The sequence below is a fragment of the Rana temporaria genome, chromosome 4, assembly GCF_905171775.1.
Source record: "Rana temporaria chromosome 4, aRanTem1.1, whole genome shotgun sequence".
In the NCBI taxonomy this organism is placed as follows: Eukaryota; Metazoa; Chordata; class Amphibia; order Anura; family Ranidae; genus Rana; species Rana temporaria.
This window is the reverse complement of record NC_053492.1, coordinates 334214208-334239749: the sequence shown is the minus strand read 5'-3', so window position 1 is coordinate 334239749 and position 25542 is coordinate 334214208. Positions and strand designations below refer to the sequence as shown.

Below are 25542 nucleotides of genomic sequence, written 5' to 3'. Positions count from 1 at the left end.
TAACTTCGACACCCTTGCAGTGGAGACGAGCGGCCAGGAGATCCATACCCTGTGAGGCTCACCTCCTGCAAGGGAGCCGAAACACCCCAAGCACAAAGACCAGTCACCCTGGTCCAGCATCTGGCGACTCCAGTAGTCCGCCTGTCGGTATACCTGATGGTAGAGCGAAGCCACAGCCGTGGCGTTGTCTTGCATGAAACCAGATCGGACGACCTTGCAACCTCCTCAACCACGAGGAGAAGCATAGCCTGATCGACTAAAATAAGACAATGAACGGTAGACAGCACCTGGTATTCCCAGGCGGTCTCCCACCCAGGCCCAACCCTGGGTAGCTACCGAGACCAGATGAGAGCGGGCACATTCAGGGAGGTGTGGCCGTAGGTCCACGCAAGTACAGCGACCCCCAGGTGCCCCCACAACCCGTGAGGCTGGCATCCGTCGTAAACACTGACCACTGGAAGGAAGAAACAACTTTCCAGATCGAAGAGTTTGGGGATCTCCGACACCAACTCAGAGAGACTGACTAGGTGGCGCACCGGAATCTGATGATTCAGAGACCAGAGATTTTTACCACCTGGACAGTAAATTTATCTGGAAAACCAGAGTGTGGAACTGGGCATACAGTACCGCCTTGAAGGAGGCTACCCACAGGCCCCGGACCAGCAGGTGCCCGGAGAGTAGACCGATTGTCACCGCAGACAGAAGTCTGCAATTTCTCCAGGGGAAGAAGGACCTTCGCCACGGAGGAGTCCGGATGAACCCTAGATACTCCAACGCCGAGTCGGAACCTAGCATGCCCATTTGAACCCTGGGTCGCACACATGGAAGGCAGGCTTTCTGCCACTGAGCTACACCACCTGGCCTAAACGTTTAACACCCACCCGAATCTTTGGAGGGTCTGAATGGGAAGAACACATCCACTAGGTCTGAGACAGAAGCTGCGCTCAGAAGAAAGTCGTCCAAGTAGCCAATGCCTCGCTGTCCCAACAAAGTTAGGATAAAAGCGAGCTCCCAGCTGAAAACCCATGTTGCCGACGCCAGATCAAAAGAGACCCTCTCTCATCACGAAGCACAGAAAAAAACACTGAAATGCGCAAAACGGGACATGCATGTATGCGTCCCTGATGTCCGAGGACACCAGGACATCCCTTGGATGGAGCGCAGCTACCACCGACAGAATGGATTCAATGCAGAACTACCCAACGTTCACAAAGGTATTTAGGGCCTGAGGCCCAAAACCCCAAACCTCTTGTCCTGCAGGAAAGGTAAAATTACCCCGCAGCTTAGCAAGTCCCACACTGCCCAAGGCAGACCGAAGGGCCGGGAGAGGAAGACACGAGGAAAGAACTTTGTTCTGTGGATAGGAGGAAACCCTGTCTAGTACTCCGAAGAGACCACCTCGCAGACCCACTGGTCAGAGAGCAGGGAGGTTTCACCGAATTGTGAACCTGCAAGCCAAGCCAACCCTCCCACCTAGATACAGGGAGGGAAGCCTACACACATTGGCAGGATTTAGGTGCCAGCGTGATGGGCTTACGCACCCAAAGACGAATTAGTCATTAGGCATTTGATGGCCTGGGAGGGTTGCCCCTAAATAATACACACATAGTGTGTATGCACACATGCCTTTGGAGGAAACCGGAGTACCCGGAGGAAACCCACGCAGACACAGGGAGCGACAATGCAAGCTCCAGGCAGATTGGCGTCAGTGTCCGGATTCGAACCAATGACTTTCTTGCGGCCAAGTAAAGGAGTTAACCACTACAACACCGTGTGCATAAAACCATTCTGAAACAGAAGCCCTGGATAACAAGGGCGCCGCATTCAATGAAACATCACAGATCTATATATGAGGCCCTGACCAGCTGGTCCGCTAGCCTAATAACCTCGGGAGAGAGTCGGTGCTCCTCCACTTTCTGGTGCAAAATGCTCACTCCGTGAGTGACTGAGACCCCAGAGTAGTGGCCACAATATGCTGCAAGTCGGACCCCAGCATGGTAAACATGGAACGGGTCAGTACTTCGGATCTTATATCAGTCAGATCCATACAAGCGGGGGTTCCCGCAGAGTGGTCACCTATACATGACACCCGGCGGGTCAGCCATCGGCGAAGAAGCCCACCTTTTGAAAAGGCTCTCCTCAAAAGGGGCACTGAACTGCCCGGCGGTGAGGGACTACAAAAGCCCTCAGCGACTTTTCATTCCGCCTCTGAGAAATCATCAATGAAGCACATATGGAAGAAAAATATATTTCTAATATGTTAAAAAAAATTTATATATATATATATATATATATATATATATATATATATATATATATATATATATATATATATATATATATATATATATATTTTAAATATATTTACAATATATTGGCCTACGCGAATATATTTTTACATCTATTCCAAAAATGTAAATTAAAATATATTTTCCAAAGTCATATATATTTGAAAATATATGTTTTTAATATATTGACAGATATTTTTGAGCATCTAAAAAAAATACATTTAAACATATATTTTTAAATATACTTGTAAAGGCATTCCAAAAGTATAAGTTAACCACTTAACCCCCGGACCATATTGCTGCCCAAAGACCAGACCATTTTTTGCGATTCGGGACTGCGCCGCTTTAACAGACAATTACGCGGTCGTGCGACGTGGTTCCAAAACAAAATTGGCGTCCTTTTTTTCCCACAAATAGAGCTTTCTTTTGGTGGTATTTGATCACCTCTGCGGTTTTTATTTGTTGCGCTATAAACAAAAATAGAGCGACTATTTTGAAAAAAATTTAATATTTTTAACTTTTTGCTGTAATAAATATCCCCCAAAAATATATAAAAAAAAAAAAAAAAAAATTTTCCACTCAGTTTAGGCCGATACGTATTCTTCTACATATTTTTCGTAAAAAAAAAAAAAAAAAAAATCACAATAAGCGTTTATTGATTGGTTTGCGCAAAAGTTATAGCGTTTACAAAATAGGGGGTATTTTTATGGCATTTTTATTAATATATATTTTTTACTAGTAATGGCGGCGATCCACAATTTTTTTCCGGTACTGCGACATTATGGCGGACACTTCGGACACTTTTGACACATTTTTAGGACCATTGGCATTTTTATAGCGATCAGTGCTATAAAAATGCATTGGATTACTATAAAAATGCCACTGGCAGTGAAGGGGTTAACACTAGGGGGCGGGGAAGGGGTTACGTTTGTCCCTGGGTGTGTTCTTACTGTGGGGGGGTGGCCTCACTAGGGGAAACACTGATCTTCTGTTCATACGCACGGGAGTCAGGGGCGAGCGGTAGTGGCCGCTCAAAGAGCCACCGTACAGCTACGGGCTCTCGCCCAGGAGAGCCAACCGGCTGGTGTATAATGACGGTGGATGGTCGGCTACCGTGTTTCCCCGAAAATAAGCCCGGGTCTTATATTAATTATGCCAACAAAAGACACAGTAGGGCTTATTTTTGGGGTAGGTCTTACCATGTAATGTGCTGTCTTCTCTCCCCCCCTGCCTGTCAGGAATCCCCAGTGTGAACTGAGTTAAAATGCTTGTACAATCCTATAATCCACTCTATTACAGTATTATATAATGTACAATGTGTGTGTTTCTGTAATATAATTGTGCCAAATACATTTGTTATAGCGCCGCTCAGCACTTCTGTTACCCGCCAGGAGCTCTCTTTCCCGCAATTATATTACAGAAACACACACATTGTACATTATATAATACTGTAATATAGTGGATTAGAGGATTTTACAAGCATTTTTAACTAGGGCTTATTTTCGGGGTAGGGCTTATATTGCAGCCCTCCTGGAAAATAACGCTAGGTCTTATTTTCAGGGTAGGTCTTATTTTTGGGGAAACAGGGTAGTAGTTAAATGCATTTTCCAAAAACATATATTGGAAAATATATTTTTTAAATATATTCTTCGCTTTTTTTTTTTTAACACATAAAAAAGTAATTTCAACATATATCTTTAAATATACTTGTAAATGCATTCCAAAAATATAATTTAAATGTATTTTCCAAAGATATATATTAGAAAATATATTTTTAAAATCTGTTTCTGAAAAAATTGAATGTCTAATAAAGACATTTCAACATACCGTACCGAGTGTACTGCGCTTGGTATATGTCGGCGGCGTTCAAACACAGCGCAGGATCGGCTCAGAGACAGCACGGGAGAAGCGGGGACGACACCATGAAAGCCACAGACGGACGCCGGACCGGACAAGGCCGCCGGGCTAGACACCAAAACTGCAAAACTAAGTAATAAAAAAAAAAATCCAGGTTTTTCATTTCTAGATTAGGGGTGCGCGCTATACGCCGGTGCGCGCTATAGGCAGATAAATACGGTATATTTTTTCTGATATTTTTGTAACTTTGACATAGATAACATTCTGAATACATTTATAAGAGACCCACTCCCAATTTAAAATGGTTTGTTTTACTCTTTGAACCCTTTCACGCCGACGGAACGCATATATGCGTCCTCGGCGTTCGGGGGTTATACCGGGATGATGCCTGCAGCCGCAGGCATCATCCCGGTACTGTTTAGAGCGGGCGATCGGCTATCCAAACATAACAACCGATGCGGCTAAAAGCCGCTCGGTTGTTATGCCGGAGGAGTGGAGCGGAGACTGACACCAAGCCGTAAACGGCTTTGATTCAGTCTCCGCATTGAAACCACGGAAGTGACGTCACTTCCGGGTTTCTCGGCTGCCAATGGCGCCGGATTTAAAAAAGTACACAGTATTCAGAATCCCCGTTTTCGGCGATCTGAATACTTTGAAGTGCAAAGGAGGGCTCGGAGGTCTTTTAGACCCCGATCCCTCCATAAAGAGTACCTGTCACCACCTATTGCTGTCACAAGGGATGTTTACATTCCTTGTGACAGCAATAAAAGTGATCAAAATGTAAAAAAATAAAAAAACATAATTTATTATAAAAAAAAAAAAAACTAAATAAGAAAACAAAAAAAATTTTTAAAGCGCCCCCTCCCCGCGAGCTTGCGCAGCAAAGAAAACGCATACGGAAGTCGCGCCCGCATATGAAAACGGTGTTCAAATCACACATGTGAGGTATCGCCGCGATCGTCAGAGCGAGAGCAATAATTCTAGCACTAGACCTACTCTATAACTCTAACCTGGTAACCGTAAAAAAAGTTTAAAGTGTCGCCTATGGAGATTTTTAGGTACCGTAGTTTGTCGCAATTCCACGAGTGCGTGCAATTATAAAAGCGTGACATGCTTGGTATCTATTTACTCGGCGTAACATCATCTTTCACATTATGCAAAAAAATTTAGCTAATTTTAATTTTCATTTTTTTAAAATTAATGAAAGTAAATTTTTCCCAAAAAGTTGTGTTTAAAAACACCGCCGCACAAATACCGTATGACAAAAAAAAATATTGCAACAATCGCAATTTTATTCTCTAGATTCTCTGCTAAAAAAATATATATAATATTTGGGGGTTCTAAGTAATTTTCTAGCCAAAAATATGGATTTTAACTTGTAAACACCAAATGTCATACGTAGGCATGAAAGGGTTAAATTAAAATAAAAACCAAAAGATTCAAATAAAATTAAATTTTTTTTTTTTATAAGATTTTAAGCACATAATCCATTTAATGCAAAGCAGATAAACCTCTCGCATCCACTTTCCGTTCCCAGATAATTTTTGTACAAGTCATTCTGAATTGAGAACGCTTCTCGGCGGACCAGCAAAACGCCTTAAAATACAGCAAGTCCAGTTAGCTTGATTTATTGATTGACCTGAATGAGGTCTCCGTTTATGAAGCAGTGAAATCTATTCACTGCTTCTTTCTCCGGCATTCACGGTGAAGATTTTTCTCCTCTGGTGCCTGTTTATGAAGCGCAGAAGATAGCTTCACCCTTGGAGGAGTGAAGTGATCTTCCAATGCTTCAAACAGTGGAGAACGGACCAGAAATTCACAGAAATACGGAGATGTCAGTTTATTGAGCAGTGATAAATTATCACCGCTAGGTACACTGACAGACGGCGTGGTTAATGTAATTAAAATAACGAGTCCCCCTGCATAATATATATATGTATACACACACACACACACACATTGTATATACATGTATACAGGTATACACACACATTATATATATGTACATGTATACATTATATATATTTATGTATATATATGTATACACATAAAAATTACAGGGGGACATGGTTACAGTGTTGGGGGGTCTGAACGAGGTTGAAGGAAGACCTGTGTGAAGTTGGCACCCCATGTTTGTAAAATCTGAATAAAAATATACCATTAGTTTGTGCCGCGTTTGTGCCGCTAAAACGAGCATTTGTGCAGGTTTGGTTTCTGAGATATTAAACATTCAATTTAATGCAAGCCCCGCCCACTTTGCACCTCATGTTGCTGAATTTAAAAAAAAACTGCGCCATTCATTTGTGCCGCGTTTGTGCTGGTTTGTGCCGCAAAAAGAAACGTTTGTGCCGTTTTTGTTCCGGAGATATTGAGCGTTATATTTTCTGTAACCCCGCCCACTTTGCACCCCATGTTGCTGAATTTTTAAAAAAACGGCGCCATTCGTTTGTGCCGCGTTTGTGATGGTTTGTGCCGCAAAAAGAAACGTTTGTGCCGCTCAATATCTCCGGAACCAAAGCGGCAAAAACGTTTCTTTTTGCGGCACAAACCAGCACAAACGCGGCACAAACGAATGGCGCCGTTTTTTTAAAAATTCAGCAACATGGGGTGCAAAGTGGGCGGGGCTTGCATTAAATTGAATGTTTAATATCTCAGAAACCAAACCGGCACAAATGCTCGTTTTAGCGGCACAAACCAGCACAAACGAATGGAATATTTTTATTCAGATTTTACAAACATGGGGTGCCAACTTCACACAGGTTTAGCCTAGGTTCACACTGCTGCGAATTCAAAATCGCGGTAAAATGCGCGATTTTACCGCAATTTCGCGGCCGCGATTTTGCCGCGATTTCGGACACAATTTAATGTAAATCGCGGCCCGAAATCGCAGAAAGTAGTACAGGAACTACTTTTTGAAATCGCAGATGCGGCGTCGCACTGATTAGGACAGTGCCATTGCCGACAATTGCCGCGGATTTGAGATGCGATTTGACATGTCAAATCGCATCTCAAATCGTTCCAAATTGTACCCAGTGTGAACCAGGGCTGAAGGAAGTTAAAAATCTTCCTCCTTCCTCCTCAGAACCCCTGGGATTCCCTCTTCACTCCCCGCTTCACCAGCTCTGAGCTGGTGAATCAGGGAGTGTGAATTCTGACTCAGATCACCAGTGAAGAGCTCAGATCACAGCTTCATAAACTGGCCGTTTCTGTGTCAGTCTATGAGACTTCACTGTGTGTAGAGATAATCTGCAGGAGAACAAGTTCAAACACTTCTCCCCCCGATTATCACTGTTTCATAAACTGTTTATGGGCTGTGATCACTGGTGATCCCTGGGATCACCGCTCTTCACTGCTTCATAAACGGACACCTGTATGAGAACCTTCACAGACATCCACCTTCACAGTCCAAGGATCTTGTCTGCTTAAAGGGTACAGAGAGAAACACCGGATATAAATCTTCAATGTTCCGTTTAACCCATGAATCAGTAGTTGCACACCATTACCAAACTCGCTCATCAGTGTCTTTATGGACCTTGCTTTGTGCATTGGTGGGCAGTCATGTTGGAACAGGAAGGGGTTGTCCCCAAACTGTTCGCACAAAGTTGGGGGCATGAAATTTTCCCAAAATGTCTTGGTATGCTGACGCTTTAAGAGCTCCCTTCACTGGAACGAAGGTGCCAAGCCTAACCCCTGAAAAACAACCCCACACCATAATCCCCCCCACCCCACACCATAATCCCCCCTCCACCAAATGATTTGGACCAGTGCACAAAGCAAGGTCCATAAAGACACGGATGAACGAGTTTGGGGTGGAGGAACTTGACTGGCCTGCACAGAGTCCTGACCTCAACCTGATAGAACACCTTTGGGATGAATTTGTGTGGAGACTGAGCCAGGCCTTCTCATCTAACATCAGTGCCTGACCTCACAAATGTGCTTCTGGAAGAAAGGTCAAACATTCCCATAGGACAGCCTTCCCAGAGGAATTAATGCTGTTATAGACTGGGATGCCATTAACCTCTTCCATACCGGGCAGTTATACACCCATCCATACCGGGCCTATTCTGGCACTTCTCTCCTACATGTACAAATCATAATTTTTTTGCTAGAAAATTACGCAGAACCCCCAAACATTATATATGTTTTTTTTAGCAGACACCCTAGGGAATAAAACGACGGTCATTGAAACCTTTTATCTTGCACGGTATTTGCGCAATAATTTTTCAAACGCCTTTTTTTGGGAAAAAAATTGTTTCATGAATTAAAAAAATTTAAAAACAGTCAAGTTAACCCAATTTTTTTGTAAAATATGAAATATGATGTTACACCGAGTAAATAGATACCTAACATGTCACGCTTTAAAATTGCGCACACTCATGGAATGGCGCCAAACTTCGGTACTTAAAAATCTCCATAGGCAACGATTTGAAATTTTTTACAGGTTACCAGTTTAGATTTACAGAGGAGATCTAGTGCTAGAATTGTTGCTGGCACTCTAACGCACGCGGCGATACCTCACATATGTGGTTTAAACGGCGTTTACATATGTCGGCGGGACTTGCGTGTGCGTTCGCTTCTGCGCGCAAGCTACCGGGGACAGGGGCGTTAAAAAAATAAATTTTTATTTCTTTTTTTTTTTTTATATATATTTATTTCTTTTTTACACTTTTTTTTTTAATTTTTTTTTTTTTTTTTATCACTTTTATTCCTATTACAAGGAATGTAAACATCCCTTGTAATAGGAATGTGTGTGACAGGTACTCTTTATGGAGAGATGCGGGGTCAATAAGACCCCACATCTCTCCTCCAGGCTGGAAAGCATGAAATCGGTGAAAAAAAATTCACCGATCTCATGCTTGTGGTTGCTTAGCAGCCGCAATCGCGGCTTTGTTTACTTACGGGACCCGGGCGTGACGTCATCACATCGCGCCCGGGTCCTCCGACGGTCATAGAGATGACTGGTGACCATCTGGTCACCAGTCATCTCTATGCTTCCTGCGAGTGCCGGACGATTCGTTCTCCGGGCCCCCGATGGCACGGGAGAGCCCGGAGAAGCACCGGATGGCGGCGGGAGGGGGGGGATGTCCCCTCCCGCCGCCTGTAAGAACGATCTAGCGGCGGAACCGCCGCTATGATCGTTCTTACGTTGTGCAGAATCGCCGGCAGTTTAGAAGGATATCTGAATGATGCCTCTAGCTGCAGGCATCATTCAGATATCCACCCGGAAAGCCCAGGACGTCATATGACGTCCACTCTGAACGGCAGAAGTTCTTTGTGGACGTCATTTTACTATGGGCCGGTAGGGAAGTGGTTAAAGTTCATGTGCGTGTAAAGGCAGGTGTCCTAATACTTTTGGCAATATAGTATATATACTGTATATTCTTTTTATACAAGTCCAGTCCATTGTTTGGACTTAGTACAGTACCTGCTGAAGGGTAATTCCAGCAGCCAATTAAAAGGAATTGGGATATTAAAGTTCTCCCCAGCTCAAAATTAAAACTCAGCAGCTACACAAAGGGGGTTATTTAACCAAATGCAAATCCACTTTGCACTACAAGTGCAAACTACAAATGCAAAGTGCACTTGAAATTGCAAGGAAGTGCAGTCGCTGTAGATCCGAGGGGGGCAAGGAAAATAAAAAAAACAGCATTTTAGCTTGCACATGATTGGATGATAAAATCAGCAGAGCTTCACCTCATTTCAGATCTACCCCTCAGATTTACAGCGCCTGCAATTACAAGTGCACTTTCAGTGCAATTTCAAGTGCACTTTGCACTTGTAGTGCAAAGTGGATTTGCCTTTAGTAAATAACCCCCATACTGTACACATACTGCAGCTGCTGACTTAATATTAGGACACTTGCCAGTCCTGGAATGCGGCGATGTTGGTACCCCAGCCAATGTTTCCATTGGCTCTCGGGTGCTGCTGCCGCCATTGCACACCACATGCAGTCCAGTGCGTTTTTTTTTTCTGCATGGAAAGTAGATTATATGGTTTTCAATGGCATAATTCACACCAGTGCTTGCAGTTCCAGAAAAAAAGTAGAGCATGCTGTATTTTTCCTGCACTGGAACACTGTAAAGCACATCAAAAACGCACTAGAATGCACCTGAACACACATGTCCTTATCTAAGGTTAAGAAAAAAAAAAGGAGGGGGGAAATGCACTAGAATGCTTTAAAAACACACCAAACATATGCCCAGGAATGCATCAAAAACACGCATGCAGAAAAGCATCGGGAACGCATGCGCCGCAACGAGATCTCTCGGAAGTGGGGACAGGTACCTGTAAAAAACAGGAACCTGCTCCCCCGAAAGGTGGCAAAGTGGGGGGGGGGGAGGAAAATAAGTGGAGCTTCCACTTTTGGGTGGAATTCCGTTTTAAATGTCATATCCCTGCCCAAGCTGCACAGTTGTCATGTGCCAATACTAGGCTGGAAGATAAATAAGTGATGAGAGGTGTGTATGTGTAATTTATATATATATATATATATATATATATATATATATATATATATATATATATATATATATATATATATATATATATATATATATATATATATATATATATATACATATATATATATATATATACACACATATATATATATACACATATACATATATATATACACACACACACACACACATATATACATACATACATACACACAGAGTATATCTGATATATATGTAGCGCCCTCTTACTTTCAGTATGGGCACTACGCTAAAGTTAGTGGGGAATGGGAGAGTTATTTTGCTCCCATTCATAATTTTGCTAAATTCGGGGCTGCCGTCATTCCTGAACTGTCCTGTAGGTCAGTCTGCGCTCCAGGGGGTGCGGATTCCACCCCTGGGCGACAGGTGGCACTAGAGGGGTTCTGGCAGAGCCAATTTTCCCCAGCAGCCAATTAGAGAAGTTTTCCCTCGCGGGGCATGCTGGGGGAGAGGATATATCTGTGGCATACGCCATTTTGTGTGGTTCTTCGCGGGTTCCAGGTGCAGCACCCACCTTCAGGGTGTGCGCATCCAACGGACCCCGGCGATGGCCTACCAGGCTGGGGTCGCACGCTACGCAGAGTTCCATGTTGCTTGAGGGGCCCCGGTGACTTGCTAGGTCACCAGCTCTACTGAGTAGATCCCAGGCTGGATGCCGCTCGATTGGGGGGGGGGGGGGGGGGGGGTCGTTTTGAGGAGAACTCGGAGGCAGGTTGTCCAACAGGGCTTGGACGAACCATTGGGGATCTGGTGACCGGGACATTGACAGGTACACTTCAACTGTCACCCGGTGACCCTGACCTAATTTACTGGGAGGATTCGCCCAATCCGTTTGGTTCAAGTAAAGTACTAGGCCTGTGACAGTGGCCTGTTCCTCCCAGCAATCTAAAGTGACACTTCGGCTGTCAGGCTCGTGGCAGAAGTCTGTCCGGGGGCACTTCACCCACTCTGGCTAGAGTGGCGTTGAACTGTAACTACTACTGTGCTGTTGAGAGTAGGATTGCTCATTTCATATCCAGGCCTGATACCGCAAAGTTCTTTCGCTTCATCAACCTTTTCTCCCCATCTCATGTTGATGTTGGCTATGTTGGGCTGAAAACAAAGCATTTGAAAACCTTCTTTGATTGACTGGACATTCGCTCACTACTCTACTCATCAACTACACCCCTAGACAACACTGAGAGGTAACTTAATATGCCGATCCCAACAACAACCAGCGGCTCCTGAGGGGGTAGCGCTACATATATACACACATAGCAGAATGAAGGTGTATGTATGTATGTATGTATGTATGTATGTATGTATGTATGTATGTGTATATATATATATATATATATATATATATATATATATATATGTATATTATATATATATATATATATATATATATATTAGTGAAAAAATATGCAGCGCTAAAAAATTATTTTACAAAATGCAAATTATGCGTCAATGTGATGAGAACACAGTGACCTGTGAGTGTCCATTTGAAACATCAAACACAAAGGAAAACACAGAGACAAAAAGTCCATCAATAGGGGGTGTATGACCACATCCTCATCATTGGAAAAACTTTCTGCACGATAAAATCAGGAGTAGATGGAATACTCTTACCAGATTCTGTGGATCTGCTTGTCAGCGACAACAGATCATAAACGCATGTAACGACTCCACTCGACTCTGCTCGGCTGGACGATGGCTCACCACGGGGTATCCTGATGGATGGCTGTGAGCCTGGACTGGAACCTCACCGTAGGTGTACTTGCTCCAACTCCAATTCGTGAACAGGGACAGAGGGTCAGCTTGTTGAAACACCAACTGGTGATGTAAACAGTGGTGTCCACTGATGCAAGGTGCACACAGACATGGAGTTTGAAAAAACTTTGTATCCAAGCAAGTCATGCAGGGAAGAAAGAAAACAATGCTCCGGATGGTGCAGGTAAAAGAGGATAGGTTTTATTGTAATAAAACCAAAAACATAAAAGTGATCACTTCAGTATAAAAAGAGAGTAAAAGCAATATGGGGTGCAGGTATAGCAGGCCCGACGCGTTTCGTCCAAGTGGACTTCAACTGGGGCATCTGACTTGCATGACTTGCTTGGATACAAAGTTTTTTCAAACTCCATGTCTGTGTGCACCTTGCATCAGTGGACACCACTGTTTACATCACCAGTTGGTGTTTCAACAAGCTGACCCTCTGTCCCTGTTCATATATATATATATATATATATATATATATATATATATATATATATATATATATATATATATATATATATATATATATATATATATATATATATATATATATAATCACCCATCACTTACTTACATGTATAAATATTTTTCTCATTTCTTTTTTCTCATTCTTTTTTCGGGATGTGGGTCCGATTTCTGTGCCTTCACTCTTCGAATATGTAAATCCAGCCCTGGGAAAAACTCTTCAAGCAGACACTGCAATCATAATACAGGAGGTCTGTTACAGGAAGTGAGCAGTGGGAACTAGAGGGGTGAACTTTCACCTCTCACTTTCTGTTTCTGGTAAGGCCTCTGAAAAGGAAAGCATGGCATGGTGGAGATGCTCTCTGTATTCTCCTGGATCAAAGGTATGTCTTCTATCAAATATTAGAATTGTGAAAGTTTGGTGCATGAGTTAAAGGATCACTAAAGGAAAACATTTTTTTTTAGCTAAATAGCTTCCTTTACCTTACTGCAGTACTGGTTTCATGTCCTCATTGTTCGTTTTTGCTTTGAAGTTGCTGTAATTCTGCTGTGATCTCCACACTTCCTGCTTGTCTGGCTCCTTATGAAAAATCTGCTGCTGCTGTCCTCCAGGGTGGGTATGGCTGGCGGCTGGAAGCTGCTGCTGTCCTCCAGGGCGGGGATAGCTGGCGGCTGGAAGCTGCTGCTGTCCTCCAGGGCGGGGATAGCTGGCGGCTGGAAGCTGCTGCTGTCCTCCAGGGCGGGGAAAGCTGGCGGCTGGAAGCTGCTGCTGTCCTCCAGGGCGGGGAAAGCTGGCGGCTGGAAGCTGCTGCTGTCCTCCAGGGCGGGGAAAGCTGGCGGCTGGAAGCTGCTGCTGTCCTCCAGGGCGGGGAAAGCTGGCGGCTGGAAGCTGCTGCTGTCCTCCAGGGCGGGGATGGTGGGCATGGCTGGCGGCTGCGGCTGCCCTCTAGGGTGGGCATGGCTGGCGGCTGCCCTCTAGGGTGGGCATGGCTGGCGGCTGCCCTCTAGGGTGGGCATGGCTGGCGGCTGCCCTCTAGGGTGGGCATGGCTGGCGGCTGCCCTCTAGGGTGGGCATGGCTGGCGGCTGCCCTCTAGGGTGGGCATGGCTGGCGGCTGCTGCCCTCTAGGGTGGGCATGGCTGGCGGCTGCTGCCCTCTAGGCAGGGGGGACAGCCAACCAGCCATACCCACATGTGGCCCACAGGCCAGCGGCTGAGCACCCCTGACATAATGTGACAGGGAGGTGGAATGGGCCCCTGGAGCATGGGCCCAGCACTATGCTGCCTGCACACTACAAGTCCCAGCATGGTCAGAACTTACCCCTCCCACATGCTGGCTCCTGCCACTCCAGGGGGAATCCAGGGAAGTATCAATCCCCCTCCCTTTTAATAGAAGCCCCGTTATTACTGAGGACAGGTGGGGGAGGGAGGGGAAAACGAGGCCAAGAGAGATCAGTGAATGAATGAATGGACTTGTATAGTGCAACTCATGCGAACTGAATCGCCTCTGGGCGCGGGGCGAGGAGACCAGGAGATCAGTGAAGCGGGGCGAGGAGACCAGCTCGCGGAGGGGGCGGGACCTGACCGCGGAGCCTAATCGCGGAGGGGGCGGGGCTCGATTGTGAAGGTGCACGAATAAGGACAGGAGGGAGTTGGGAGGCAGTGTCATTCTGAGCAAGAGAACGGCCCCTTAGCAGATGACCTGCCTCCTCCACTCAGCGGCTTGTTCCAACAGCACCTGTGGGGAGGGGGGTGGACTGTCCCATAACATGCCAGACCCTCATGCTGCACTGCTTCTAACGTTTCTGGAACTTAATCAGTGTGCAGTGCAGCATACAATTCCACCCTAGCACTGCCAGAAGATTCGCTGTACATCTGACCAGCCCTGATTGGGCCCCTTGTGCATCTGAGGCCCCTGGGCTATGCCCAGGTGTGCCCGGTGGATAAGACGGCCCTGCTAATAGTCACTGGCCACTGTCAGAATACAGGGAAAAAAAAAAAGAGCAGATAGCAGGGTAATCAATAGCCAGGTTGCTATTGACCATTTTAAATTGCAGTAGCCAATAGCTAGTGGGCTATTGCACCCGCCCACTGTCTGTTGTCAATCAGCAAAGGAGAGGATTTGAAGGAGAACATTCTTCAGGTCTTCCTCTGCTGATTGACAACAGGCAGTGGGAAGGAGGCGCAATAGTCAGCCTAATTTTAAAATATAAAAAAGCCAATAGCAGTCTGGCTATGGTTCCCCCACTACCTGCTGTTTACATTCAGCTGCCATCAAATAAATTGTGCAGAAGGTTAGCGATGTCTGTGGGGGGGATTCTGACAGATGGGCCGCCAGCCGCTGTCAAAGCACCTGACCAAGACTGACAGCTGGTGAATGGAAAACCGGAATAAGCACTTGGAAGAAGAAAAACTACTGAGACAACTTGCCTTTGGTAAGCGGACAGCTTAATTACGGTGGTGGGCACCTTCCCTTTTTTTATATCACCACATTTAACTGGCACTGTATATATCTGCATCATTATTCATTAGGTCATCGGTGTTTGAGTTTTGTGGCGATATCATTAAAAACTTTTGAGGTCTGGTATGCCAATTGTGTGCTGTTGGCATACAATTTTGGGATCACCGATTAGGCGTATTAACCTCTCATTGTTTATACATATAAAATTGGACATTCGTTTCGTGAATTTATATACAAATTTTTCCGTGCACTCTGATTTTTAGTTTTGGTCAATTGTTGTGCACCGTTTTTGGCATATCAGCCCCTGGATGCCAATCTTTCAATGTGAATTGGTATTGGTGAAATTTTTCAATTTAAATTTTCATTGAATTTTTTATATTGGCGCAGTCTTTTCATTTTTTATTTATTTATTGTGTGTTATTCCACCAGTGCGGCTGCCTTTGTAATTTTTTTTTTTTTTTTATCTTTATTTTCTGTTTGACCAATCATTTCTCCTTTCATTCTACAGGTATTTTTTGCACTGCAATCGTGTGCCTTTCACTGCAATTATTGGTGTTAACATTTTTCCTCCTCGCCACCTTGCAGAATTTCTCAGAGGCGCATTGGAGCATTGCATACCGCACTTGTGACTGAGCCCTTAGTTGCATTTGGCAATATATAGGCTCATTCAAATTTGAATTTGGGGGGTGGTAAAACCCTGCCCCCAATCCCTACCCCCTTTAGCTGCCAAGTGGGAGGGGGGCAGGGTGCCATGGGAGTTGGATGCTTGAGAGTTACTATTAGCTCTCAAGCAACCAGAAACAACAGTACCAATATGGATCGTCGGGTAACGGAGTTTACTGTACTACATTCATTATAGTATCAGCGAGTGCACTGAGGTACCGTATTTATCGCGGTATAACGCGCTCCCGCGTATACCGCGCACCCCTAAAGTTCCCGTGAATCCTGTGGAAAAAAAGTTTTTGTTGTACTTGGTTTTGGTGTCTTGTGCGGCGTCCATCGTCGGGTCCGGCGTCAGTCTGCGGCTTCGGGTGTCCTCTTCGTCGGGTCCGGCGTCCTTCTGCGGCTTCGGGGGTCCTCTTCGTCGGGTCCGGCGTCCTCCCCGCTCGTTTCCCGCGCCGAGTTTGAATACTGCGCCGACATATACCGAGCGCAGTACACTCGTGTATCGTCAGGCAGGCTCGGCAACTCTCGCGCAGACATCCTGTACGCTCAGGACGTCAGCGTGAGAGGCGCCGAGACTGCCCGAAGATACACGTGTACTGCGCTCGGTATATGTCGGCGCAGTATTCAAACTCGTGGCGGTAAAGCGGGTATCGGCGTATATCGCGCACCCACGATTTTGCCCTGATTTTCAGGGCAAAATAGTGCGCGGTATACGCCGATAAATACGGTAACTACATACACAAGTAGGATTTTTGTTTTGTGGAACATCCTTACTTTTACCTTGGGAGAAACCCTCCTGGAATATTTTTGATCTAGTGGGGGGAGGGGGGGGGGGGGTCAGCAGCAGATTGCTAATCATGTAAAAGTACATTTTTCCACAAGTCATCAATTTCTAACAAATGAAAAGAATGGATATAGTGAGAAAATAGGCCATTATGTTACTTAAAAAGTTTATGCATTTCCATAGAGTTGCCTGGCGTAATGGATACTTTGAAAACCACAAGAGTGCAGCTAATGGCACTGAAGAATGATTGTGGAAGTTCATCCTGTGTGGGTGCATCGTGTCGTGTGCATCACCTTCTGTCCCATCTGAAGACTTGAGCTCATCTCCTTGTCAAGTATCGTACTCAAGGCCTAAACAGGTAGGTTTTCTTTTGGTACCGAAACATTAAAACGTTATTTTTTTAAAATATCAAACATGTCCTACTCCTATTTACCTGCTCTGTGTAAGGGTTTTTGTACAGAGCAGCTCAGATCCTTCTCTTCTCAGGTCCCATGCCGGTGCTCCTGAACCAGAGCTGTGTGTGTCCAATCACACACTGAGCCTTGCCTTGGCCCCATCTCCTAATTAGCTCACTGGCTGTGATTGAAAGCACCGGGAGCCAATAGCTCCCACCGCTACAGAAAGCCAATCAGCAGTGCAAGTCCCTGGAGAGACAAGGCTCTCGTGGACATCGCTGGGTCGAGAGGGGACTCATGTAAGTATAGGGGGGCTGCTGCACACAGAAGTTTGAATAGATGAATAGAATACATGAAGGTAAAAACCCTTGTACCTTAACAACCACTACAACCACTTCAATAAAAAGTAACTTTTAAGTGCCTCCAAGTGGCTGACAGATGGAGAAGCGGGTACAGTTAGACCCTATGAAAACATCAGCTTTGACATGTAGACTGTAAGCCAATTTGACTGTTGTGTCAAAATTAAATATCTTGCTCAGTCTGGTAGTAGTCTGAACCAATAAGGCAAGTTGTAGGCAAGATGTTGATTTTTATACTGATTTTTGACAAGTCTACAATATTTTCATGTTTTTATACATGCTTAATTTTGTTAGTTTTATTTACTCAGCTGCATCTTTTAGACTCCTTTCACACTGAGGCAGTTTTCAGGCGTTTTAGCGCTAGAAATGGCCTCTAAAAAGCTCATAAAACTGCATCCCTTTCAGTGCAATAAGTACTTTCACACTGGGGCGATGAGCTTGCAGAACATTAGAAAAAGTCCTGCAAACAGCATCTGGGGCGGGTTGGGAGCGCTATAAATAGTGCTCCTAAAACACACCTGCCTATTGAAATTCATGGGCAGCGCTTCCAAAGCACCTTAAAAGCGCATTAAAAACTGGACTTTTTCCCTTAAAAAAAAAAAAAAACACCTTAAAAACAAAACACTGCAAAAACGGCCGGAGCTTTAGCAGCGCTGCAGTGTGAAAAGGGTCTTCTATGGCTTTTGATTCACAGGGAAAATCTAATAGGTCTAATATTTTCCATTTGCTTTTTAAAGCTGCTACTTTGACAAAGTTTCCTGGGACTTCAAAAGGTGTGGTCAGTGATGCTGTTACGAGAAAAATTGCGGCGTTGAAATATCACCTGAAGGGAAACATCAGGAACCTCATCAGAATACCACAAATAAACTTATGTCATTAATGTCATTTACCACCACTTTCTATTCTCTGTGTTGTAGTTTTTGTATATTTACATGATAATAAAGTTGTGTGTATTGTACTGTGTTATTGTTTTTTCCCCCCAAATGTTTGCTGGTTTTATAGGCCTACAATATATAAATGCACAGCATTTCAGAATGTAATAGGAATGTATTTTTTTTTATTTTGCATTCAGAAGTACAGGTTTACATTTATATTTAAAATATATTTAAAAAAAAACACATTAATATATTTTTCCCTAAATAGATTGACGTATATTTGAAATACTACAATTTTGGCCATATTCAATATATTTAAAAAATATATTTCAATATATTTGTTAATAGAATATTGAATATAATTTTAAATATATTTTGAAATGCAAATATATTAATAAATGTACTTCTGAATGCATTTAGCAATATATTTTTGCAGCTATAAATATATTACGATGTGCATTTTGGAATGCATTGTGAATATATCCAGGAATATATTGCTAAATGCATTCAGAAGTACATTTCACATATATTTCTGAATACATTCACAATGCATTCCAAAATGCACTTTGCAATATATTTTTGCAGCTATAAATATATTGCAAAGTGCATTTTGGAATGCATTGTGAATGTATTCAGAAATATATGTGAAATGTACTTCTGAATGCATTTAGCAATATATTCCTGAATATATTCACAATGCATTCCAAAATGCACATTGTAATATATTTATGGTTGTATAAATATATTGCTAAATGCATTCAGAAGCACATTTAACATATATTTATGAATATATTTGCAACATACTTCACAATGCATTCCAACATATATTTCCCAAATATATTCAATAATATTGAAATATATTTTTGAAATATATTGAATATGGCCAAAAATAGTATTTCAAATATGTCAATATATTTTGGAAAAATAGATTACGAATGTTTTTTTTAAATATATTTAAAATATATTTTTCTTCCACATGTAAGGGCACAGAGGGAGACCGAGCCCTCGACGGAAACCCAGCTGCACTATCCAGCTTAAGAGAGTCCCTTGTAGCAGTGAGAAGCGCACCCATAAATGCCTTATCCTGCTTTTTTTTTTTTTCACACTACCCAGGTACCTGGGTCCATGGCTCATTAACAGAGCATTGCCCAGGGGATAACAGGGGAAGGGGGCACTCTTTTACTGCCCGTCTGCAGTCCACCCCCACCCTGGCACAAACGTGTCCAGGACTAACCATAAAACCTCTGTGGGAATTCCAGGTGCCAACACCTGCTGCCACCACCAGCATGTTGGGGAAGGACCCAGATACTGACTCCAAATAATATTTATGCACACCTGTCCTTACAAATAAACAGAAGCTCCTAGAGCCTCTCATCCACTTGCTGCGCTGACCAGGGGTACCCAGGGGACTCACCTCAGGAGGAGACTGCCCATCGCTGCTGTCCGCTCTGACCACACAGCGTGTGAGAGGAAAAGAACCGTGAGGCAATTGTGCAGCATCTGCAGGGACCTGTGTGCGCAGTATACAGCACTAGGGGTCAGGACTCCTCCAAGATGGCCGCTGAGCATTCAGAACGCCGCCACAGGATAATGGCCGACCGCAATGTAAGCTGTGCCATAGTGCGGCTATGACAAAATGGCCGCCAATGGGAGTTTTCAATGAAATAAAAAAAAAACTCCCAAATGGCGGCAAAATGCCACGTTTAAACAGGAAAAGCCTACTAGGGCTTTTTAACAGTGAAAAAACCCTCACAGGAAAGCCCCATACAAAAAAGAAAAAAAAAAAAAAAAACAGCGGCAATGTTAGCAATGCAGCAAGGGAAAAAGGGGAAGGGAGGAGAAGAGGACCCCCGAACCCCAGCCGTACCAACCCACCGAATTGTACACCCAGTCATATGTGGACCTCAGAGCAAAACTCACCGGCCGCCCCAGGAGTCATGGGGTATGGCGTGGCAGACCCAGCCTCTTTGCAAAGGTGTGCCTACGCTTGCTGGTCGGACTGAGTAGACTACAAGGATCTATATTATCCAGCATGTCTCTCAGCTGATAGTTGAAAGAAGCTTTATTTTTTCCCTTTTCACAAGGATAGTCATAATACATCTTTACAAATAAACCATCTTATGCATACATTCTGCTTATTTTATTCTTAAAACACATTTTAATATTTCTCCCATCTCCTATTTCTGCTTCATCTTTAAACACATATATATTTTTTCAATTCTATCCTAAATTATGTCCTAAATTATGTCCTTATGATTTGACTATCCTTCTAACCCTTCTATTGCATAATTCCCCCCCCCCCCCAGAGAGAAATAAACCGAAAGAAGATACAAGAAAAAGTTAAATAAAAAATTCTCCTCAGGGCGCTGGGCCCAAAAGGGAGCCATACGTCGTCCTCCTTGCTAGGCAGAACGAAACTGAGGCTGCATGCTGCAGTGAGGAGGGTTATGTCTGGAGGGACGGCCCCCTGGGCAGGGCTGTTCAACTCTGTTAATGTAACATGTATTTAATTATCCAACATGTCTCTGCCTAGTCCTCACCTGTAGTGACAAATTAAAATGATACATTGTGTATATACATTCACCGCACTAATTAAAATACAATAAATTGCTAGGACCCATTGTAAGCGATTGATTCGATCACTTCCCGAATTGGTCGCTACATAGACTTTTTTTTTTACAACCCTTAGTTAAGCTCACCCCGTCTTATCTTAAAGACACCACTTCCACTATTAAACTTGGAGGGTATTGATATAAAGGGAGATTATCTACTTGCAACTTGGGACGTGGCATCGCTGTATACTTGCATCCCTCAGCAATTAGGGGTGGAAGCTGTTACACATTTTTTGGATCAAGAGCACTCCCATCACAGATGTGCAAAAACTGTTCATTGAATTATTGGAATTTGCTACTACTCACAATTATTTCTGGTTCGACCAGAAATTTTTCCTACAGAAACGTGGCGTTGCCATGGGGGCTAATTTCACCCCCAGTCTCGCCAATTTGTTTATGGCCAAGTGGGAGGAGGACGTCGTCTATTTGGAGAGGAGTCCCTCCCTAGCCCTATGGGCTAGATATATAGACGACGTCGTCCGCCACTGGCATGGCTCGTCCAAATCATTGGACGAGTTTTTTTCCGCCCTAAACAATAACGATCGTGGCATTTCATTTTCCTTCGACTGTAGTCCTACCAAGGTTAATTTCTTGGATCTTGAGATTGAACAAGAATCCCGGCAGTTAAAATTTCAGACGCACTTTAAGGCTACGGATAGGAATAGTTTTATTCCTACTGATAGTTGCCATCATAAATCCTGGCTTAACTCAGTCCCTCGTAGCCAATTCCTGCGCCTACGTAGAATTGTACCAATATTGAGGCCTATTTTTCACAGGCGTCAGTACTTAAACAGAGATTCGTTGAGAAAGGATATGATGCAACATCAGTTGATTTGGAGTTAAAGAAAGTAGCACTAACTGATCGCGGTTCCCTGTTGGCTGACAGGGCTCCATGTGAGTCTGATGAATCATTTAAAACTCTCTATGCTCACTTCATATTCTAATCAGCATAAGGATGTAAAAACCATTATTGATAGACATTGGAGCATACTTAAAAATTATAAGGTCCTTGGCCCCAATCTGCATGAACGAGCCAAAGTAATTTTTAAGGGAGCACCATCGTTAAGGAACAGCATTGCCCCTATGTCATCGACCCCCCAGTTCGTCCTGTATTTTTTCAGGATATGAAAGGCTACTTTCCCTGTAAAAACTGCACTGTATGTCAACACAATACATGTAGGAGACTTAAGTCTCTGGAGTTTCAGTCCAGCAGTACAGGTCATGTCTACTATTTAATCCTTTTGGAGATGTGCAACCACGCACATTGTATATATCTCATCACCTGGCCGTGCGGAAAACAATATGTGGGTCGTACTATACGGGCCTTTTCCGTACGGTGGGTGAACATGTCAGCAAATTTTTGGTGGTGGTACTAAACATACTGTACCTAGACATTACCGAGAATGCCATGACCGCAACCCGAGGGGCACACAGTTCTTAATCATTGATAGGTACGTGCCACCATGGAGGGGAGGAGCTAGAACGAGAGAGGTATCCAAGTTGGAAGCCTATTGGATTAATGAACTAAAAACCTATGTCCCACACGGTCTTAATGTCGAGTGGGACATAAATGCATTCATCAGTCATAATTTATCTGTACTTCTTACACTCAATTATGGCTCCTTTAGGACAGGCCAATTGGACATTTGTCTTTTAATAATTGGAGCATTTTTTAGTAATTGGTGCATCTTCGAGTTAATGCTTGGTCAATCAATTTTAAGTACTCGTTTACTTCCACATTTAGTAACTATTTATTTCCGTTTTGGCATATCTGCTCCATTTTTCGGGCATGATCGCCTATGCATATGATTTTTATTGGCAATGTTTAATATTATTGCCCGTGAGTTATTTCCTCCTTTTATTTATTTTATTTGGTTTAAATTTTCATACACGACAAATTTTTAGTAGGATTTTCTATTTTTTACATGTCAACCTTTGATAGAGGCTAAGGATATTAGTTTCCGGTCTATTTGGCTCTCTCTCCTACGAGTGCCCGCTAGGTGTCTCTAGTTCCGGTTTGACCAGCCATTGGGATACCGGAGTGACAACGAGGCTTGGTTGGTAACCTTGCGTGCACGTCCGCAGGCGGATCTAGCCTAGCATGAGTAGCATCATGTCGATGGTGTTGCGTCCCAGCCTCTTCTTCATGGAAAGTCCTGGAGCGCACGCCGACGACGCCATCTTTAACTTAACCCGGAAGTAGCGATTTATTTTCAAACTTCCCTCATTGGAGCCATAATTGAGATATGGGGGTTTATTTTTATATATAAGGGTTCATTTAGCAGTGGGTCAATACCCCGGATGACGTTCATGAGAACAAAACGCGTCAGAAACATTGACCCCACTGCTAGATTGGTTTTAAGTGCTTGTTATGTTCACCTAAAATGTATGTGTACATTTTTTTAAATACTGCAAAGTAAAACTTTTTTTTTTACGGAATCACGCTATGTGCACCCTTGTTTTTCTTTCTGTCCTTTATACCCTGAGCTGCCTGGAATGTTTATTATTGGAAGTGTCCATTGATACCATCTGGCTGGCTTCCTACAGAATGGTTCCATATTGAGTATCCTCCATAAGAGTGCCTTAAGAGTTTCATTGACCTGTGCAGCATTGGAGTCGATTTGGATTCTGGAGATCAGTACCCTATATGCTTGATCGACATGATAAGTGTATACTTACTTGGTTCCGATCCCTCTGGTAAGCCTTATTATTACCTGGTGGTGGACCTTCTATCAAATTTCTGATTACACAGTCACTTTCAGTTGGATTGTTTTGGTTTGGTTTTCTTCACGGACTTTGATCAACATAATTTGCACTGTGTTTAGTGGATGTGAGCACCTATGGTGTTTTCACTCTACTTGTTACAAGACTTATTCACTTAGTCTTTATTAAATTTTTAGGGCTACACTTATTTTCTTTGTTTAGTCCTCACCTGTAAACAGGGAACATAACCCACTTGTCAAGATTAAAGGAGCTGTGTCAGTCCATGGACGATAAGCGAAAAAAAAAAAAAAAAAAACTTCTCCAAGGGCCAATGGGCCCCCAGGGAGCCAGTCCTATGCTTTGCAGGAAAAAACTGAGCTGCTGACTGCAGAGTGAGGGGTTATGACCAGAGGGCATTACATGTTTAACATGTCTGCCTAGTCCTCTGATAGACGGGACATAACCCTACTGTCAAGATTTGGAGCTGTGTCCATCCATGAACGAAAGAGAAAAAACATATATAATGCAATATTCTAGCAAAAAATAGTTTTTTAAAAAAATGATTTTTATACGTAGGATAGATATGTCAGAATTGGCCTTGAAATTCTGACGGCAGAGCCCACCCCCCCCCCCCACCCCATGTTGAGGGGGCGCAACCTGGTATGGTTCAGGAGCTCGCTCACCCTTCCTACTGGGCTGAATGTTTGGATGACAGTCTGGTTTGTGTTTTAGAGGGACCCATTCACAAGTCGCAGACAATCCTACCCAAATAACAGACGTATAATGCAGGTGTGACTTGGTTTTCATTGAGAGCTATGGACCTCAAGTCGCATTAAAGTCGGACCACAGTAATGCAGTTACTAATTTGAAGTCACACAGTTATGAACGGTTATCATTGGGAAACATGGTGTGTCTCTTACCATCTGTCTTTGGGGTCTAAAGTCACCCAACAAGTCGCACAAGTGTGAATGAGGTCTTATTCTTTTCATCTTGATTACTGCCAAAATTTTAAATATGACACTATTGATTTTTTTATAGTCATTATCTATTGCTGTGTTAACATGCATGTAAACCCTCACCTTGTGAAACAACCCATTCAGTTTATAATAGAAATGAAAAAAGGCAAAACATTTTTTTTTTTATAGATATTACAAATAAATTTACCTTTTTTATGAGTTATCACATGAGCCATGTTCTCAGCTGTATAAGAGCTGGATGGAGAAGCAGCAGCACACAGTGAAAGGCTGTAAAGTGGGAGTGTGTCAGGATAAGTCTGATCATTGGAGGAGAGCAGGCTGGGTTACCAGCACAGCTAAAGAACTGACCAGTGTGCTTTCCTGCTTAGTGTGGGCAGTTTTAACTAGGAAAGCAGAGGGACTAGCAGGAACACCAGGGATTTCACAAAAGGAGCAATACAAAGAACAGTTAAGTTTTTCATACAAGTTCATGGTACAGCAGGCACATATCAGGAATATGAAATGTTGGTGTAACAAACACTTTAAATTGTGTTGAATAATGGATTATGTATAGCACTGGGCACTTTAACAGGTAAAGCATCTAATTGCAATGGTAAGGGTCTCACCATATGTTCCAGACCATAGTCCGCCTGGGCAATACTGGTACTGCTGAAAGTGTTGGTTTCAACTATATCTGCTCCACTTAGCAAATATTCCTGTAAATAAACAAAACAAAATCATTAAGAAATGAGAAAAAATATTTTCGTTTTCAGTGCAGCTCACAGAAAGCAGGATAACGTTTTTAAATATAGTGGCTGCATTAATTTTGTGTTGTAAAAAAAAAAATCTGCAAATAAATCTTTTCATT

At 43.3% G+C, this 25542-nt stretch overlaps 1 protein-coding gene across 2 annotated transcripts in view; it reads right to left on the bottom strand.

Annotated features, from left to right (window-relative positions):
* The window catches only part of MTR (5-methyltetrahydrofolate-homocysteine methyltransferase), a 1155773-nt gene that overhangs the window by 1018184 nt on the left and 112047 nt on the right, over positions 1–25542 (bottom strand). For both annotated transcript variants that reach the window (XM_040350739.1, XM_040350741.1), the window contains exon 3: positions 25301–25390. In XM_040350739.1, coding sequence (XP_040206673.1) covers positions 25301–25390 — 90 coding nt within the window. The remainder of the gene's footprint in view (positions 1–25300; positions 25391–25542) is intronic.